Source organism: Vigna unguiculata, chromosome 5, assembly GCF_037176805.1.
Source record: "Vigna unguiculata cultivar grain cowpea cultivar isolate G323 ecotype 2 chromosome 5, ASM3717680v1, whole genome shotgun sequence".
NCBI lineage: Eukaryota > Viridiplantae > Streptophyta > Magnoliopsida > Fabales > Fabaceae > Vigna > Vigna unguiculata.
The window spans coordinates 9,322,331-9,338,234 of NC_140796.1; the positions used below are offsets into that span (position 1 = coordinate 9,322,331).

Below are 15,904 nucleotides of genomic sequence, written 5' to 3' on the forward strand. Positions count from 1 at the left end.
AAGAGTTGCAGAAAGTAAGACCAAATAGAAAAAGAGCCCTTCGCAGTGAAGAAAGCTTCTATGGAGTTGCCACCGTGAAACCATTTCCGCCACGTGTCAGAACCCCAGATGCTCATCAGCCTCGCGAACACCATGTGAGAGAGTGCCACGTCATCATGCCTATCTAAACCTACCAATCCTCGTTTCGCTCTTCCAAACGTAAATTGAATTCTTCAACTTTTTCTTAGACAACAAGTCAAGCATGACGTTTGTATTCACAAAACACACAAACATCCAAATCAAACAGCCGCAACATAGGAAAATCCAAAACCTCTCTAAAACCCTGCAACACAATTTCTTACTAGCTATTTCATTTCATATCCCAACACCATCTTCTACAAGGAACCATATTGCATCCTATTGCTACATGCTTCTTCCATAGCAGAAGCGCATGAAGACCAATACTAACGTTTCTGGGTCAGTACCTCACTTCTTCATTCATCTCAACTCTATCTGGTTTTTATTCTGTTTCGTTTACTTTCTGCTACCCAATCAGATTTCGTGCATAAAAAATCATGTTTTGCTTAGTTTCTGAGAAAATGATTAGAGAAGTCAATAAATTTATCATATCATACGCTATCATGTCATACGCAGTTTGTGATTACTGCATAAGCTTTGTTATGCTATATGTTTCTATATAAAAATTTCGTTGTTTGAGTGGAAAGTTAAGGTTTTTATTTGTTGGTTGGAATGGGTGCAGGGAGAGGAAATCGCGTAAGAGGCGCAGTAGTGGAAGTGATTCTGTGGAGAACACTCTTGAAAAGTGGAAAGAGTATAACAGGAAGCAACAACTTGGGTCAAGAGAGAATGGGGTGGAAGTGATTCAGAAAGCTCCGGCAAAAGGGTCGAGAAAAGGGTGCATGAGAGGTAAGGGAGGGCCTCAGAACTCCGATTGCAAGTTCAGAGGTGTGAGGCAAAGAATTTGGGGGAAATGGGTTGCTGAGATTCGCGAACCAATCAATGGAAAGCTTGTGGGTGAAAAAGCAAATAGGCTTTGGCTTGGTACTTTCTCCACTGCACTTGAAGCTGCTCTTGCTTATGATGAAGCTGCGAAGGCCATGTATGGCTCCTCTGCGCGTTTGAATTTTCCCGACCCTTCTGTGGAGCCAATACACTCTAATGGATCATCATCATCATCATCATCATCTAGTGGATGTGATAAAAAATCACCGAGTGGTTCTTCAGAGAATGACGGTGATGTTGAAAAAGCTGGGTCAGAAAGGAACCTTCATCAGCCTCATGAAGAGAAACCAAGGTTTTCTGAGGTTGGTGTTTTTGAGGTAACACAAGAGAAACTGGTTCTTTCTGGAGGTTGTGTAGCTGATGACTCAATAGAGGAGTTGAAGGAAATGACAAGTGGCTTTGAACAATGTCAAACAAGTGAGGAATGTAAGGCAATAACTTTGAAGAATATTAAGTCTGAAATACCTGAAGAAAGTGAAGGGATAGAGAGAGAATTGGAGAGGGTTTTGAAAAATTCTGGCATAGGTGAAGAGGGAAATAATCTCTTGCAGAATGAGCCTTTGGACATAGCCATGAATACAGGAGCTAACTACTGCAGCTCTTCTGATGCTGCTGAACATGACATTGTGGAGAAGAGTGAAGAAACAAGAGGAGAATCAGTTGAAGCTTTGAAACCATGTGAGTTAAGCTGCAGCAGCCATTGCCTTGGATGTATGCATAACATGCTGCCAGATAGCAATTCAAAACCACATTCTGAGCACTTTAGTAACAACCAAACTGAGGCATCCATAGCAAGAAAACATACCGAGGAAGTAATTTCTGAAATCCTGGGCCTGTGTCACAGCAAGAGCTTGAAGATTAGTCATGATCAGTCACCACATGAGCATTATAGAACTGAACATTTTGATGAGATGAGAACTCAGCTTAAGTGTTTGGAATGCAAGCTGAGAGCACATTCTATTCATTACAAAACTCAGGCATCCATGGTTGGGGATTCCAATTATCCTTCAATGCAAGGAATTCATATGTTTGGTGGTGGCACTGTTGGACCAATTGAAAGCATGTCCCAAATTGATGCTATGAACAACATCAACACAAGCAGAAATTCTCTATGTTTGTGTGATCTTTCTCAACAGCTACACAAACTTGGTGGTTACCTTCCAGAGCATTGGAATAACATGCAGTTTGCAGACTTGGAAGTGGGTTATGATTATAGTTTCTTAAATCCTGATTATGATTTTGGCTTATTGGAGGAGCGGAAGTTACTTGATGTATGTTTTCCCCAAATAGGATCCTAGTATTCCTGAAGACTTGCAGTGTTTGTTTTTCGCTTTGGTGGGGTTACTTATACCATGGTTTTCCCCGACCTTGCGATTCAATAAGTTATGTTTCTGTTCTCATTCACTATAGAGACTTTGTAGTAAGAATTTTGTATCATGTTAATAAATGTTGAACAACTATGATGCTAGCTTATAGTCTTAAACTGAATTCCCACGTACATTATTGTTGTCACTATCCATAAAGTTATATTTGATATCTTAAAGTGCATACTTCATGACCTTTTAGTACAAAAGGTTTATTTTATTACAAGCACTAGCTTTTCGTCTAGACAATAGTGGGACTGGTTCTTTCAAGGTTTTATTTTTCCTAACTTGAACTTAAGCCAAGAAAAATTAGAGATATACTATCTAAACTAACCACTCGTTACTAAACAAACTAAATAAATATAATTTATTTACTGCTAAAGAAAATCTACAAAATTTCAATTTAACTTTAATATTATTTGAAACGACTCATAAGAATTAACATTTAATCTTTAAAAGAAAAAGGTTAAACTCTTTCTACAAGAATAATTTAATTTAGTTTTAATCAAAGAGAAAAATCATTTAACTTTCCATACGATTGCTAAGATTATCTTTGATGAAAACCTTAATGACTATATACTTAAAGTTGATAATTATTTATTTAACAACCACTCACTGACGTTGGTTAATAAAAATAAGTAAATAATGAAAGACAAATTAACTAGATGTATGTGAAATCGTTAACAGCTAATACCACTGAATGAATAATCATAATAGCTTGAAGATTAATGATAACCATTAACAAAGTTGTACATAATACATATCATACCCACCTAACTTGAATAGCAGCAAAGGACAATTCAGAGTACCTATTTTCACTTACATTGCAGCCTTTACCAATGAAAATATACAAAATTCTGCATAACTTCGTAATAAATACAAATTTTGAACAAAAAGTAAGCTGGTCATTAACCATTTTCTCCTTCCCTGTTCTGTTGGTCATTCAGTATGTACCTGTATCCGAGATTTTGGCAATCGGTATGCAGCAATTGCTGAGACATTTTGATAATTTATTATTGGCCTGCTATCATGCTGGATTCTCTTGATTGCAAGGCTTTAGAGTCCGCATATTAGAGCTCTTTGAAAATCAACAAGTCATGTCTTCATCATCCTAAAAACGGCTTTTTAACCTGGTTATGGTTGGAACTTTTGAGTACCGAGTAAATGACTTTGAATGCATTTAGTCAATCTTCTGCTCCGTCTTTGTACCAGATTGTATCCCAAGGCCCACTTTTGCTGCTCAACCTGAAGAAACGAACAATATTAACTCAAAAAAAAATCTTAAGAAAATTCTGTTCGTGGATGGATACCCTACACCTCCCTAGTAAAAAAATCAAGATAGGAGAGAAGAAAAGGTAAAAATACAACTTGATGACAATTCAGATTCATCCAACATGTACTATATGTTTTTTCCTTTGCTCTTTGAGCTAGGATTTGAATAAGGAGGACTAACGGGTCTTAATACACGAACATGAAGTTTCCCAACTACCACCTTCAAAATGAATTAAATACTTCACCTCCAAACTCCAGCTACAACACGCAAAGCCATGAAGATAAACAATCCAGTCCAGACTCCAGGAAGCCCTGCTGGAGCAGCCACCAGAAGGAAAGCTGAAGAAACTAGTCCAACCAGCACCTACCCAAAACAAAAGCCAAAAGGAAAAAATAGGACACAAGGAAACGAGTTCATAGGAAACAATCATATGGAATGAGTAACTATCTTTCAATCATTGAACTAGGCAAATACCATTGAGTAAGCAGCGAATCCATAGTCTGATACCCCATAATAAAGCCCGTCAATAACAAATGCCAAAGCATTCACTGGTTGAGATCCAGCAATAAACTGCATTTGTAACTAAATGTCAGGAATGCCAAATGACTTGTGAATACATGCTTCCACAGAAAGAATGGAGAATTGCACGGCATATAATGAATATTTATTAGTTATACTAAAAGGTTACCATGTCTTAAATAGCCATCAATCACAATAATTCTGATACTGTCCAAAAACATTAGCTTTCAAGGTATATCCACACTAGAGGCTAGAGGAAGAACAATCAGGCAAAAAAAAAAAAAACAATAGAAACAGACATTCAAATGAAATACATTAGAAAATGCCCTATAGTGCTTTTAAACATAAGTATTTCAATTTGGAGTTGGCTCTCATGACTTGGCCATTCAGACCCATTTCTATCAGGCTGAGTCCAAATCAGCAAGGGAGTAGCATATAAAGCCTACAAAATGATAATAAAGGTTACTTTCTGCAAATCTGTGGTTTCTTACCCATATACCTGAGCGAGCAACATCCAAAACTTCAGAATCTGTGCTAAATAAAGTAGAAAATGATCCAAACCAAAAGAATAAGATCATAGACAAACTGAATCCTGCTCCTAAACCAATCTGTTTAACATGTAAAATAGAGTAGGAGAAAAGAATTCTGGGTCAGTATAAGTTCCAATCTAACTAAAAGAAGGTATGTAAGAAAGAAGAAAGCAATTTCTGGTGACAACCTGTATCACTCTGTATATAACAAGGCGTGCTTGTTTATAATTTCCCACGGAGTAACTGCTGGCAAGAAGTGCCTGTAAAGAAATGTCATTTTAACATGCAGGTAAGATTCAGCCAAATAAATTTCATAGACCTAATAATTTTGACATAGTTAGTTTGGATCCCATCTTCAAATAATATGAATTCTACTAATAATAGATCATATCATCTGTATCATTTGAAACTGCATATACAGAGTCCATTCTTCCAATCCTTGCCAATTGCTTTCCTTTTTGGTAATGTATTGTATTTCTTATTTCTTGTTATTACCATTCAGTATCTTGGCAAATGGAAAAGTATCAAGCTCATCATGTAAAATGAAATGCCCCCCCAATTTTCCACCTGATATGGTAAGGGAAAGCCCTCAAATGTTCACCATAATAGATTTCATATTATAAATTTTATTCTTCTACAATCATGCGATTTTGAAACTGGGTGAGATGAAGTGCCCTTGAGATATTTATTGATCATTAAAACTGGAATAACCTTGGTGTATCCAAACAAAATGCAATTTATAGTCCAATGCAATATAATTATCTAACCTGACCAGCAAGTGCCAGAGCATCAGTGAGCAAAGACACAGACAACCAAACTTGCATGCAAATTTGATGACCAGCCATAGGTATAGGGCCCTGCTGAGCTGCTACAGATGTTGACAGTGTCACAGTTATAAACACGGCCAAAGTCCTAGCAGTAAGAAGTCCACCTACAAAAGGCAATAGTCAAAAAGTAAACATGCTGCATCCCTCATTATAGATGTTGTTAACCAAACAAAACATTTTGAAGCTAATGAAATCGTACTCCATCCCTATAATAAAACTCTATTAACTAATTTGCAGGAGTTGAGAGCATTAGTCAATTCAGTCCGTGATGAGGCCCAGAGCATGAGTGGGCTTCATCAATCACTAGCCCACGATGGTACTAAGACAAGATGAGGAAAAGTGTATGTGAGAAAGAAGAATTGGATGGCTGAGGAGGCATGACTTACAGGTAGAACAGTTAGAGTACAGAGAAGAATATATGGATGAGAGAAAAAAATCAATCGTGGAGGGAAGAATGGGAATCCTATTTGTATTCATTTTTGCCGTTAGTTAAGGGAGGACGGGTTTTGGTAAAAAGGGAGGAACAGCCTGTGTTGCTCTAGAGGAGCGTAGCTTTGGGTAGTGGGATCTCTTATCCTTATGTATTCTGCTTCCATTAACAACATGATACAAACATTAATGTTTACTTCATTTCTTTCTTTTTCTTCTTGCTTTTGAGGTGTGGGCTTGTAACAGTTCATGGCATTAATTTTAAGAATTGTGTTATCTTCTAAAAATATTCTTAAAATATTGCTTTTTCCAACCTTAAAACGATTTTCCACCAAAACAACCAATTGCATTGAGAATAAAGTTACAAAATATCGAAAACCTCAAGTAGACCTAATATGACTCAGGTCCCCAAATATTTGAGTGAACTAAAAAAAAAAGAGACAAAGCTCGTTCAGAAACACTCTTAGGAAAAGAACTAAATCTATGTGTCCCTAATTGATACAATTCACACAATACAACTACGTAAACAACTTATACAGACATGATACAAGGTATTGCATCTTCTTAGATAGCTAGAATGACCCAATTGAACATGTATGAGAGAAAGGGATTTCACCATCAAGTCAACATGAGCAAAGGTTCATAGTTGATAAAGGCCATGGGACTCACATCTGGTACCAATCATTTGTTCCAAACTTTGGCTTTTAAAAAAACAAAATATATAGCAAAAGAAATAAAATAATCAAGAGAATGAGTGCGACAACTAAGGGACAATAATTCAAACAAAGACCAGGGACATGAAGGACATTGTCAATGGAGAGAAAAGAGAGAAATGAATAGTATCAACACCTTGAAAAGGGGTTGGAGAGGCATTAGCCACAATGCTAAAGAGTAAAAAACCATAAGTGGTAAGAGACGAGAAAAGAGACTTATTACCAAATATATGATTGGTGGCATCAAAGTTGAAGACTCAAAAGCTAAGATAGGTGGAGTGAGTGAGACTTGTGAATGAAAAGTCTATGTGCACAACAAAAGTAATGGAACTGGAGGCTTGACGTTCCTCGTACCATTTGAGGAAGTCACAAAAAAGAGTTGGAGGTCTAAAACTGTTAAAGGGAGTGGCACCAAAATTAGAACGCATAGGTGTGACAGCGGAGCAATAGAAATTGACAAGGGTGACCAGACAAGGTATCAGATTGATTAATTATATGACTGAATTTGTGATAATGATCACATTTGGAACGACATTTGTCTAATTTGCAAGAGCAATTATTGTCATCATAGTAAGATACCAATGCTAAGGAATCACAAAGAAGACAAAAGAAGGTATGTTATGTGGTAACTTGCATGAAACACGTAACAAGGTGGGGAACATGCAATATTCAGTGTGAGCACAATTGAAAACCCATAATTTGATCACAATTTGACGAATACTCATCATGAAGCCCATACAACAACATCAACATAAAGAAGGTTTGATTTTGCTCTAGTTCTTGGGCAGGAATGCAGTAGGAGGCAATAGTTCTTTGGAATCATGTAGAAGATCATGAACTTTGCCTAAGTTTTCAGCCATGAGGCTATCAAGGCACTTAGGGGTGATGATACTCATGAGATTTTGGCAAACACAATAGAAGCAAAGAGCATCATTCGTGTGCAACAATTGGACTTCTTCTAAACCCCAATTCATGTTTGTGAGCACAAAAGATCAACTTCAAAAGAGGATGAATAGTTGACTTAAGAACACAACATACTTGGGCATCAACTTTCAACTATCAAGGGTGATCTTTCTCATCAATGGAGGACATTGTCTAGGTGAGGTGATCAACATAATCTTGCCCCTTAAGCAAAAACATGATGCAAATATGTAAAATGAGTCCCTACAACGAAATCAAGACTAGATTGGAGGAGAGGACATTGAGGCAAGTCTGACGCCAATGAGATTGGCTGGAATGATGGCTGAACACACTGCCATGCCTAGTTGCCAATGACAGATGAAAAGAGAAGTACCCCTATTTCTAGACACATATAAAGGAGTGTGAATGCTTTGATGGTCATCAGTCTGACGGCACAATGGCCGCCTAGGCAAGGCAACTATCATGGTGAGGTCTCTAGTTACGTTGACTACAACAGCATAAATGGTGTAGAGCATGTGACAAAGGAGGCATGACACTAAAAGGATGCCAAAAACAAAACATGATTTTTGGGAAAAAAAATGGCAATGATCGACAGCCAATCCACCAAGAGGACAAGCATTCAACTAGGCTCTCGATATCATATGGAAATAAATGATAGATATTTATATGATGGAATCTTTGTGTTTCACAAGCACAACAAAAGAACATAATATATATAGAATGTACATTGCTTTGCATAAAGATGGGCCTAGGCCCATAGAGTAAAATATATCTAACATGACTCATATCTCTACTCAATGTGAGACTAAATTATCATCTTTATATTTAAAAATAGTGCAACCCCTAAAGATGCTACGACTAGTAGCTAGGAGTGACCACAATTTAGGCCGCTTTCCAATATCAATCACATTTGATCATTTCATTATCAGTACCAATTTTCATAGAAGGGTCCGACAGCAAAAGCAACAGTAGAACTTAATTGTGAAAGACGTACCAGATTTCAGATAGCTAAAAAATTTTCTCCCATCAAATTCAAAAGGGATTAGCAACACTTTGCCGCTCAACTTCCATAGCAGTATGAAAGCTGTTAAGTATCTGGTGAACAAAGAGAAATTCTGTTAAAATAAGATCCCATGAATTAAGGGATGTGTGCACAATGCACTGATAATACTAAGTTTACCACATCATTGACGTACTCAGAGATCACAGTAGCAACTGCAGCTCCACTAACACCAAGGCCAAAAACAAATATTAAAATTGGATCCAATATGGCATTAAGAAAGTTTCCCGCGCCTGACATTCCAAGACAAACCTTCATTATTTACACATCAAGCAACACAAGTACACATCAACATTAGCAGGGTTGCATGGAGCATTTTGCAATGTAAAAGCATGAAGCTGCCAGCCAAATTGCACTGGCAATTTATATAAAACCATCATATAATCACGCATTCCCCATTACATATTGCCCTTTAACCATGGATCATCTTTGCGAATGGATACTTGTTTGTAATTTAAAATTTAAAAAATGTAAACTTTGTCTCTTTTCCTGATTCATAAAGCATGATAAGTGTCAGTCAAAGTTGAACTATTGTTAATAATAAAAAATTCAGAATTGTCAGTTAAAATTATTGAGAAGTACTGTGGGTAAATGAATACTTTGTCACTAGTTTTATTTGTATGTAACATGAGTAGTGCTGAAATACTTGCCAACAGCATATAGAGGTGTCTTTGTATCCAAAAATCCACGAAAGGTGCCTTGTGCAGCTAATGCAAGCACGATTGGGGGAGAACCAAAGGCCCTCAATGAAAGAAACTGCTCAGCAGGTCCACGCATCGGAGAATCCTGTACAGCATATAAAAATGGAAAAAAATATTATGCAAACAAGATCATAAAAGTAAAGCCCAACCATATAAAACCAAGTGCCCGTGAAGAGAAGCCAAAAAAATGTTTTTTTTTAATTTCATGACACCCAAACCATAAAAAAAAAAAAAAAAAAAAAAAAAAAAAAAAAAAAACAGGATATGTGAATTTTCTTGCTGTGGATACCATAATACTGATAGCTAATGAATGCAAAGGAAAAATGTATATTTATATTATTGATATTGATTGTTAATGTTATATTTCTCAAAAGTCAAATCACAGAGAATTAACAGTTTGGCTACAAATACAGAACATAATTGGTGTTTAAAATTTTCCAAATTTTTACAGAACACAAAGGAGCTAACTCAAACACATTTTATATACCAATTAAAAGCTATCTTAAAAAAGAACCTAAGTCTACAACTGAAAACCCCTATTATGTTTTCCAACATTCAGATGATTCATTAAAATTACTACACAGCACAAAATAAGAGTAAGAAAAAACAAGCTTACGTGCAATTAATTACAAGTTCATAAGCAAACCTCATATGTAAGTTCAAAATATTAGCTAAACCTGAAATATTGCTTTCGGTTAAGATAGATTGTTCATGATAGATTTATCTTGCCACACGGTGGTTGTTCAAAGACATTTAGATCTAAACCTGAATAAATACATGTGCTTCAAGTGTCCTGAGATAATGATTCTTCTTTTTTTTCCTTTTCTTTGTGCTGAATGGGTGGGTTTGTTTAGCCAGTAAAATGCAGTCAAAAGAAATAACATAAGGAAACGTAACATCAGTTATATGAGAAAATATATGGATCAATGATTAGCCAAGTACGACATACAGCAGGTATACCCATGATATTCAAAAGAATGCCAGAGCCCAGGGTAAGCGCCACAGTTTCCCCAATTCCAAGAGCTGCAGCAAGTGCTAAAGAGGTTGAAACTGAAGGAAGGAGCTTCTTGCTTTGGTACTTGCCTGAGAAATCATGATAACACCCACATGAGATCAAAACTATTAGTAGATACATCTGAAATAAAATTACGACCAGGTCCAGGAAAATTAGACATTACTAAAACTTTGTGATACCAACCATTTCCATCTTTTGGACTGGACTCTACTTCCCTGTTAATCAGTGCCTGCTCCTCCGCCACAAAGGATGTAGTAATATTAAGTAATGGAACATTGAATGCTTTTGACACAAGATTAAACACAGAAGCTGAAACCCCAACTGCAGCCAATTCAACTGCCCCTGCATAGAAGGATTACAGTAATTATTTATCAATCCAAATCAGAACAAACAGAAACAGAAAAAGCGAATACTTGCTACTACGACGAGTAGAAGGTACACTTTGGTTTGAGAAAAAGCTGTGTAATGTAATCATTACAAACTCTGTTTCATGAGTTTGAGAATTTGAATAAGAAATGACAAAAATGAGATTTAAATTGTTTTCATCATTTCAAGTATCGAGACTAAAACGGGAAACAAATATGGCATTTTGTAAATTTTTAATTAGTAGTAGTAAAAATCGAAAACGACTACCGAATTCAGAATAAAAAGCAGCAGCCAGCTAACTCGTTAATCTTTTTTTTTCCTGAATTAAAGTAAAGCTCAGATCATAAAATTCACTTCCACATAAGTACCTATATGGCCAACAAACGCAGTGTCAATCAATGAGGCAATAGGATCAGCCGCCAACGCCAAAGCAGCAGGCAGGGCAATGAGCACTATCTCCATCCCAAGTTCATCAAATTTAAACCAGCCTTTACTGTTCATGGCCCAATAAACAAACTTCAAAGTAAATATATATGCTTCAAAGAAAGCATAGACGATAAATTCATGAAATTTAATCCACCCATTTCTTATCAAATCCCAACATTCAATTTCCCAAACCCCAAATGTGTAAATGAACATACAATCAAACAAATAAAATCTAGCTTACGCAAAAAATAAAAAAAATAAAAAAAAATCCCAAAACATAGCATAAACAGCCAATGGATCAAATTAAACCCCAAAACCCGAGAAACAAATATATAGAAATAAAAACCTTATTTTTAATACGAAATTATTTCACTGTCAATCAAATAGAAGTAACTCTACATGTAAAATTTTAAAGCAGTTATTTTAAAGTGAACAATTTTACGGCTACTTTGTTCCTTTAGTATAAGTGGGAATCACAGTCACAATTTTTTATCTTTGTTAGTTTCTTTCTTTTGTTCATTACATATTATATACCATAAATTTGAAAAAGTGTTAAAAGATAAAATAGGAAAACAATGATCAGTCAATAGAGAAATAGAAAGTATTTAAATTACATAGAAAGAAAAACATCATTAGACGACAAGTATTTAAGTTAAATAGAAAGTAAATAGAAAGAAAATATGAAACAAATTTCTTCAGGCTAAAATATTCGTAAACATAAAATCTCTCTCGTATTACCTCCTATAAAAACTCTTTTTGTTTTTAAATTTTGCACAATTTTAGTTTTCAGATAAATTTATTTCATGTTTCCTTCATATTTGATTTTGCTGAAAGTCCTCAGAGAGAAGTATTTACAATCAGACCTGAATTCTAAGATTGAAAAACTTGATATCAACTTCAAAAGAAAACAAAGCAAATGTCGCAAAAGGAAAAAGAGAAGTTCTAAAAGGTCCAAAAAGTACCTGAAACGACGACGCAGGGAGGAAGATGAATCATGAGAGACGGAGGGAGCTTCAACGGAATCAGTGTTGGCATTGTCGTTCCGGGAAGAAGCTCTGGATGGAACTCGAACACGAAGACGCGCGAAGCAATGAGGCTCAGTGGTAGGTTTCAATTTCAACTTCGGCGATTTGAAAGAGTGTGTGCAAAGAAAAGAAGTAGAGAGAGAATACATCATTTCTGAATTTGGAGCACGAGAATCAGAAATTAATCAATGAGAGTGGAAATGCCAAACAGAGAATAACCATATATTTATTCCATTTTCATTTTTATTTTTATTTTTATTTTTCGTTTTTTAAGTTAACGGTTTGTGTGAATTTATTTGGTCACAAATATCTGGGTTGGTGGGTTACAACTGGGTTTCCTTAGTTCTGTAGTTTTGGAAGCATATAAATATTTATTTTTAATAGTTAAATTTAATATAAACAATTTTTTAACATGTTAATTATATTCTAAATTTCGAATAAATATATTTCACCAAAGTTTTTCAAAAAAATTTCAAGGAGAAGATTAGATGAAAGTGATAGGGTGACAGAAATAAGAAGTTAAGAAAACAAAGTATAAACATTAAAGAGAGCGATTTTAGATAGTTGAGGAAATTTTAATTAATTATTAAATTGAAAATTTTAATTAAAAACTAATATTTTTAATTAGATAAATTAAAAAAAAAACAATATTTGTATCATAGGGAATGTTAATGTTAATGTTTTAACATCTCTACGCTAGAGAAAATTTTAATGTTTTAACATCTCTATACTAGAGAAAAATCATACATGAAATATATTTGCATTTTTCTAATTCTAAAAAATAAAATATTACGGTTAATATAAGTTCAATACATTTAAGAAAATATTTATTTAATGTAAAAGATATTAAAAATAGAAGTATAATGGAAGAGTAGCAGAAAAGATAACATTTGTATGTTTCACATCTAAGAGTAAATTTAGAAAAAATTTGTATCCACAAAAAGAAAGAAATCTTATTACATTACTATTGAAAACACAACACAAGTGATGTTCTATCTTTATCTTTATCTTTATAATTTGAAAATTTTAAAAAATAATTTGAGTAATTATGAAATATTACAATTAAAAAATTAAACACGTGTTTTTAAATTTTATTTCATTCTCTTATATATTATTTTATAAAAAAGGGAATGGAATGGTTACATGAAAATTAATAGTGGTTATATAAATTATATAATTATATAGAGAAAATAGTTATATTTGAGTATAATTTGTGTCCTCTAGAAAGAGAACCTTATTGTTATATATCTTAATTTATATTTATATGAGATATTTGAAAGTTAATTAAGAAAAAACAAAATATATATATATATATATATAACATACCTTTCTTTTCTAAATTTCTATTTCAAAGCAGTACACTCAACAAATTGCACTTACAAAAAGTACAGTAGTACAACTTAACATGTACATATGTACTACATTTTTTCATTTCTATTTTTAACCAATTAGTTGGAAAAGAACAGGTGCATTGAAAGAATTAATATTTAATTATAGGTTTAAATATTATTTTGGTTCTGATTTGATTCAGTTTGTTCAATTTAATTCTTCTTCTTCTTTTTTTCATTTTTTGCGTGTTCAATTTGGTTTTTATTTTGCTAAATTAGGTTAAATTTTGTCATTTTTATTGATGTTGTTCAAATTGATAATAGCAGAGTGTACATGCTAATATTGTTTACAATACATTAACTGTTTTACTAATTTAATCACAATTGTTTATGTTTAGTTCAGATAAATTCTTATTTAAGTTAAATTTGTTCAGTTTAGTTTCACCTTCCACTTCATCTTCCTCATCCTCTATTTTATAACTCTTCACCAGTGCACCCCTTCACTGCCACCACCACCCCCACTATTTGTGCCATCACACCATCACCACCACTATTGTCGCCATCAGCACCATCAACAAACTAAAACCACCATTACTATTGTCACCACTACCACCATTAGTAAACTAAACCCATAACCATCATTACCACCACAACCACCATCACTACCTTCTCTCTGTGGAGTAGTAGTACCATTTATGTTCAGATAGTCTCCTTCCATGGACCTTTCTTTATCATGTAGTTTTCATTGAAATTTGTAGCCTGTAAAGAGAACAAAAGAGAACCATGTGTTATAGCGGCGATAATGGTGATGGTGGTGGTGGCGGTGACAATAATGGTAGTGATATGAGTGGTGAAGGGTTATGAAATAGAAAGTAAGGAAGATGAAGTGGAGGGTGAGACTTTGAACAAATTTAAATAAAATTAGGACTTATTTGAACAAAACACAAACAGTCATGATTAAAATAGTCCACGTGTTAATAGTGTCAATTGTCAACATGTACGCTCAATAGTTATCAATTTAACCAACATTAATGAAAATAACGAAATTAAATATAATTTAACAAAAAAAAAAACAAATGGAAGGAATCACCATAGATGAAATTATTGTGATTCTACCTTTCCCCAAAATCGGAATAGCATTATTGTTGCCAAATTTTATTATAGACTTTACCGATTCATCTAGAAAAGAAAATAATTTATTTTTTCCACATTACTACAACCAATATCTGAATACTAAATATTTTCATCTTCAAAAATATTATTACTTGCTAAAAATAAACTTTGTGGGTTGTTCAAATTCTGACCAATATCTTCGAACTAGTTTTCTGCAATCTTAACATGTCCCTAGAATCTACAATTTGTTGCTTTGTGGTCAAACTTCCCACAATGAAAGCAATTAAAATTAGTATCTTGATAAAATTTGCCATTACCTCTTCCATGATTAGAGGACCAAGAATTATTGTTTCTCCATTGATTGAAATTTTCAACGTCCTCTTCCTCTAAAATTGGCATGACTTCTTCCTCTAAAATTTCCTCTTCCTCTATTATTGAAACCATCACAATCTCTATCTTCTTCAACTTGACTACATTCTATTATAATTAGAGATGAATATATGTGTTGGCTCGCTTCAGACCAATTTTTTTTGTCTACTTCGCATAACGTTTGACCGCGGCTTGCATAAGAATCGAACAAAATTTATTTAATTAAATTAGTATAAATAATATTTTTATAAATTCATTTTTTAAAATAAGTTATATTTATAATTTTAAGTACAAATCTATTGGAAATACAAATGATTTTGTGATTGAGCTGCAAATAAAAGAACTACTTTTGAATTAATAGAAATATTAGAGAAGAAATGTTAATATACAAGTTTGTTTAAAAGAAACATACCACAAGATATATATTGGTATTGTTGAATTTTAGAAATTTAAGTCGGTACAAATTAATTGAGTCATCTTGCATACCTACACCGGCCCATCCTACATTATTATTCCTAACTATAATGTTGAAATTCACCTGAATCTTCATTCTTTCTTGATTTATCTTTTTTGTTTTTTTCGATATTTTCCTTATATGATTTTCAATGCTTCCCTGCAACTCTACTATTGATACATTATTGGAGCCACCACATGATCATATTTAATTGGAAAGGTACATACGTAAAAAAATTTCCACCACCTTTTTGTCAGGTATCTCTTTTTCATATACATTCATCTTATTAACAAGGTCGATAATACGGGTAAAATATTGTTCAACACTTTTTTAGTTGGACATCTCACACTTATCTTAATCTCTATGTAAAGATTACAACTTCGACTTTTGTGTCTTTCCTTTGTATGATAACTTTAAAGTGTTCCACGCATTTTTAGTTTTACAATTCGCAATTTTACCAAAAATATAA

The 15,904-nt window shown here is 33.9% G+C and overlaps 2 protein-coding genes across 7 annotated transcripts; one reads left to right on the forward strand and one right to left on the reverse strand.

The window, feature by feature from the left end:
• Window positions 1–259: 259 nt before the first annotated feature.
• Window positions 260–2,485, forward strand: LOC114183882 (uncharacterized). Its single transcript, XM_028071048.2, has 2 exons — window positions 260–456; window positions 740–2,485. The coding sequence occupies exons 1-2, from the start codon at window positions 431–433 to the stop codon at window positions 2,298–2,300; spliced, it is 1,587 nt and encodes a 528-aa protein (XP_027926849.2). The 5' UTR covers window positions 260–430; the 3' UTR covers window positions 2,301–2,485.
• Window positions 2,486–3,063: 578 nt separating this feature from the next.
• On the reverse strand, window positions 3,064–12,381 carry LOC114185218 (MATE efflux family protein). 6 transcript variants are annotated; one of them, XR_014995193.1, is made up of 13 exons: window positions 12,109–12,381; window positions 11,089–11,213; window positions 10,538–10,696; window positions 10,289–10,422; window positions 9,289–9,424; window positions 8,775–8,871; window positions 8,573–8,673; window positions 5,456–5,619; window positions 4,877–4,948; window positions 4,650–4,766; window positions 4,114–4,408; window positions 3,884–4,002; window positions 3,064–3,611 (listed from the first exon to the last, which is right to left on the reverse strand). XR_014995193.1 is itself a non-coding variant. In XM_028072829.2 (13 exons), exons 1-13 carry the CDS (start codon window positions 12,321–12,323, stop codon window positions 3,551–3,553), a joined length of 1,590 nt encoding a protein of 529 aa, XP_027928630.2. In that variant the 5' UTR covers window positions 12,324–12,381; the 3' UTR covers window positions 3,064–3,550. The 6 variants fall into 6 exon arrangements, 2 of the variants coding, with proteins under 2 accessions (XP_027928630.2, XP_027928629.2); XM_028072829.2 differs by having other exon boundaries at window positions 4,114–4,209; window positions 10,538–10,690; XM_028072828.2 differs by having other exon boundaries at window positions 4,114–4,209.
• Window positions 12,382–15,904: the final 3,523 nt, after the last annotated feature.

Bases quoted from the DNA above. Each gene is read 5' to 3' on its own strand.
- LOC114183882 (XM_028071048.2), top strand. From the start codon at position 431: ATGAAGACCAATACTAACGTTTCTGG. The intron at 457-739 runs GTCAGTACCTCA...GAATGGGTGCAG, and splicing joins ACCAATACTAACGTTTCTGG to GGAGAGGAAATCGCGTAAGA.
- LOC114185218 (XM_028072828.2), bottom strand. From the start codon at position 12,323: ATGATGTATTCTCTCTCTACTTCTTTTCTTTGCACACACTCTTTCAAA. The intron at 11,214-12,108 runs GTACTTTTTGGA...GGCCATGAACAG, and splicing joins TCCCTGCGTCGTCGTTTCAG to TAAAGGCTGGTTTAAATTTG. The intron at 10,423-10,537 runs GTTGGTATCACA...ATGATTTCTCAG, and splicing joins CAGTCCAAAAGATGGAAATG to GCAAGTACCAAAGCAAGAAG.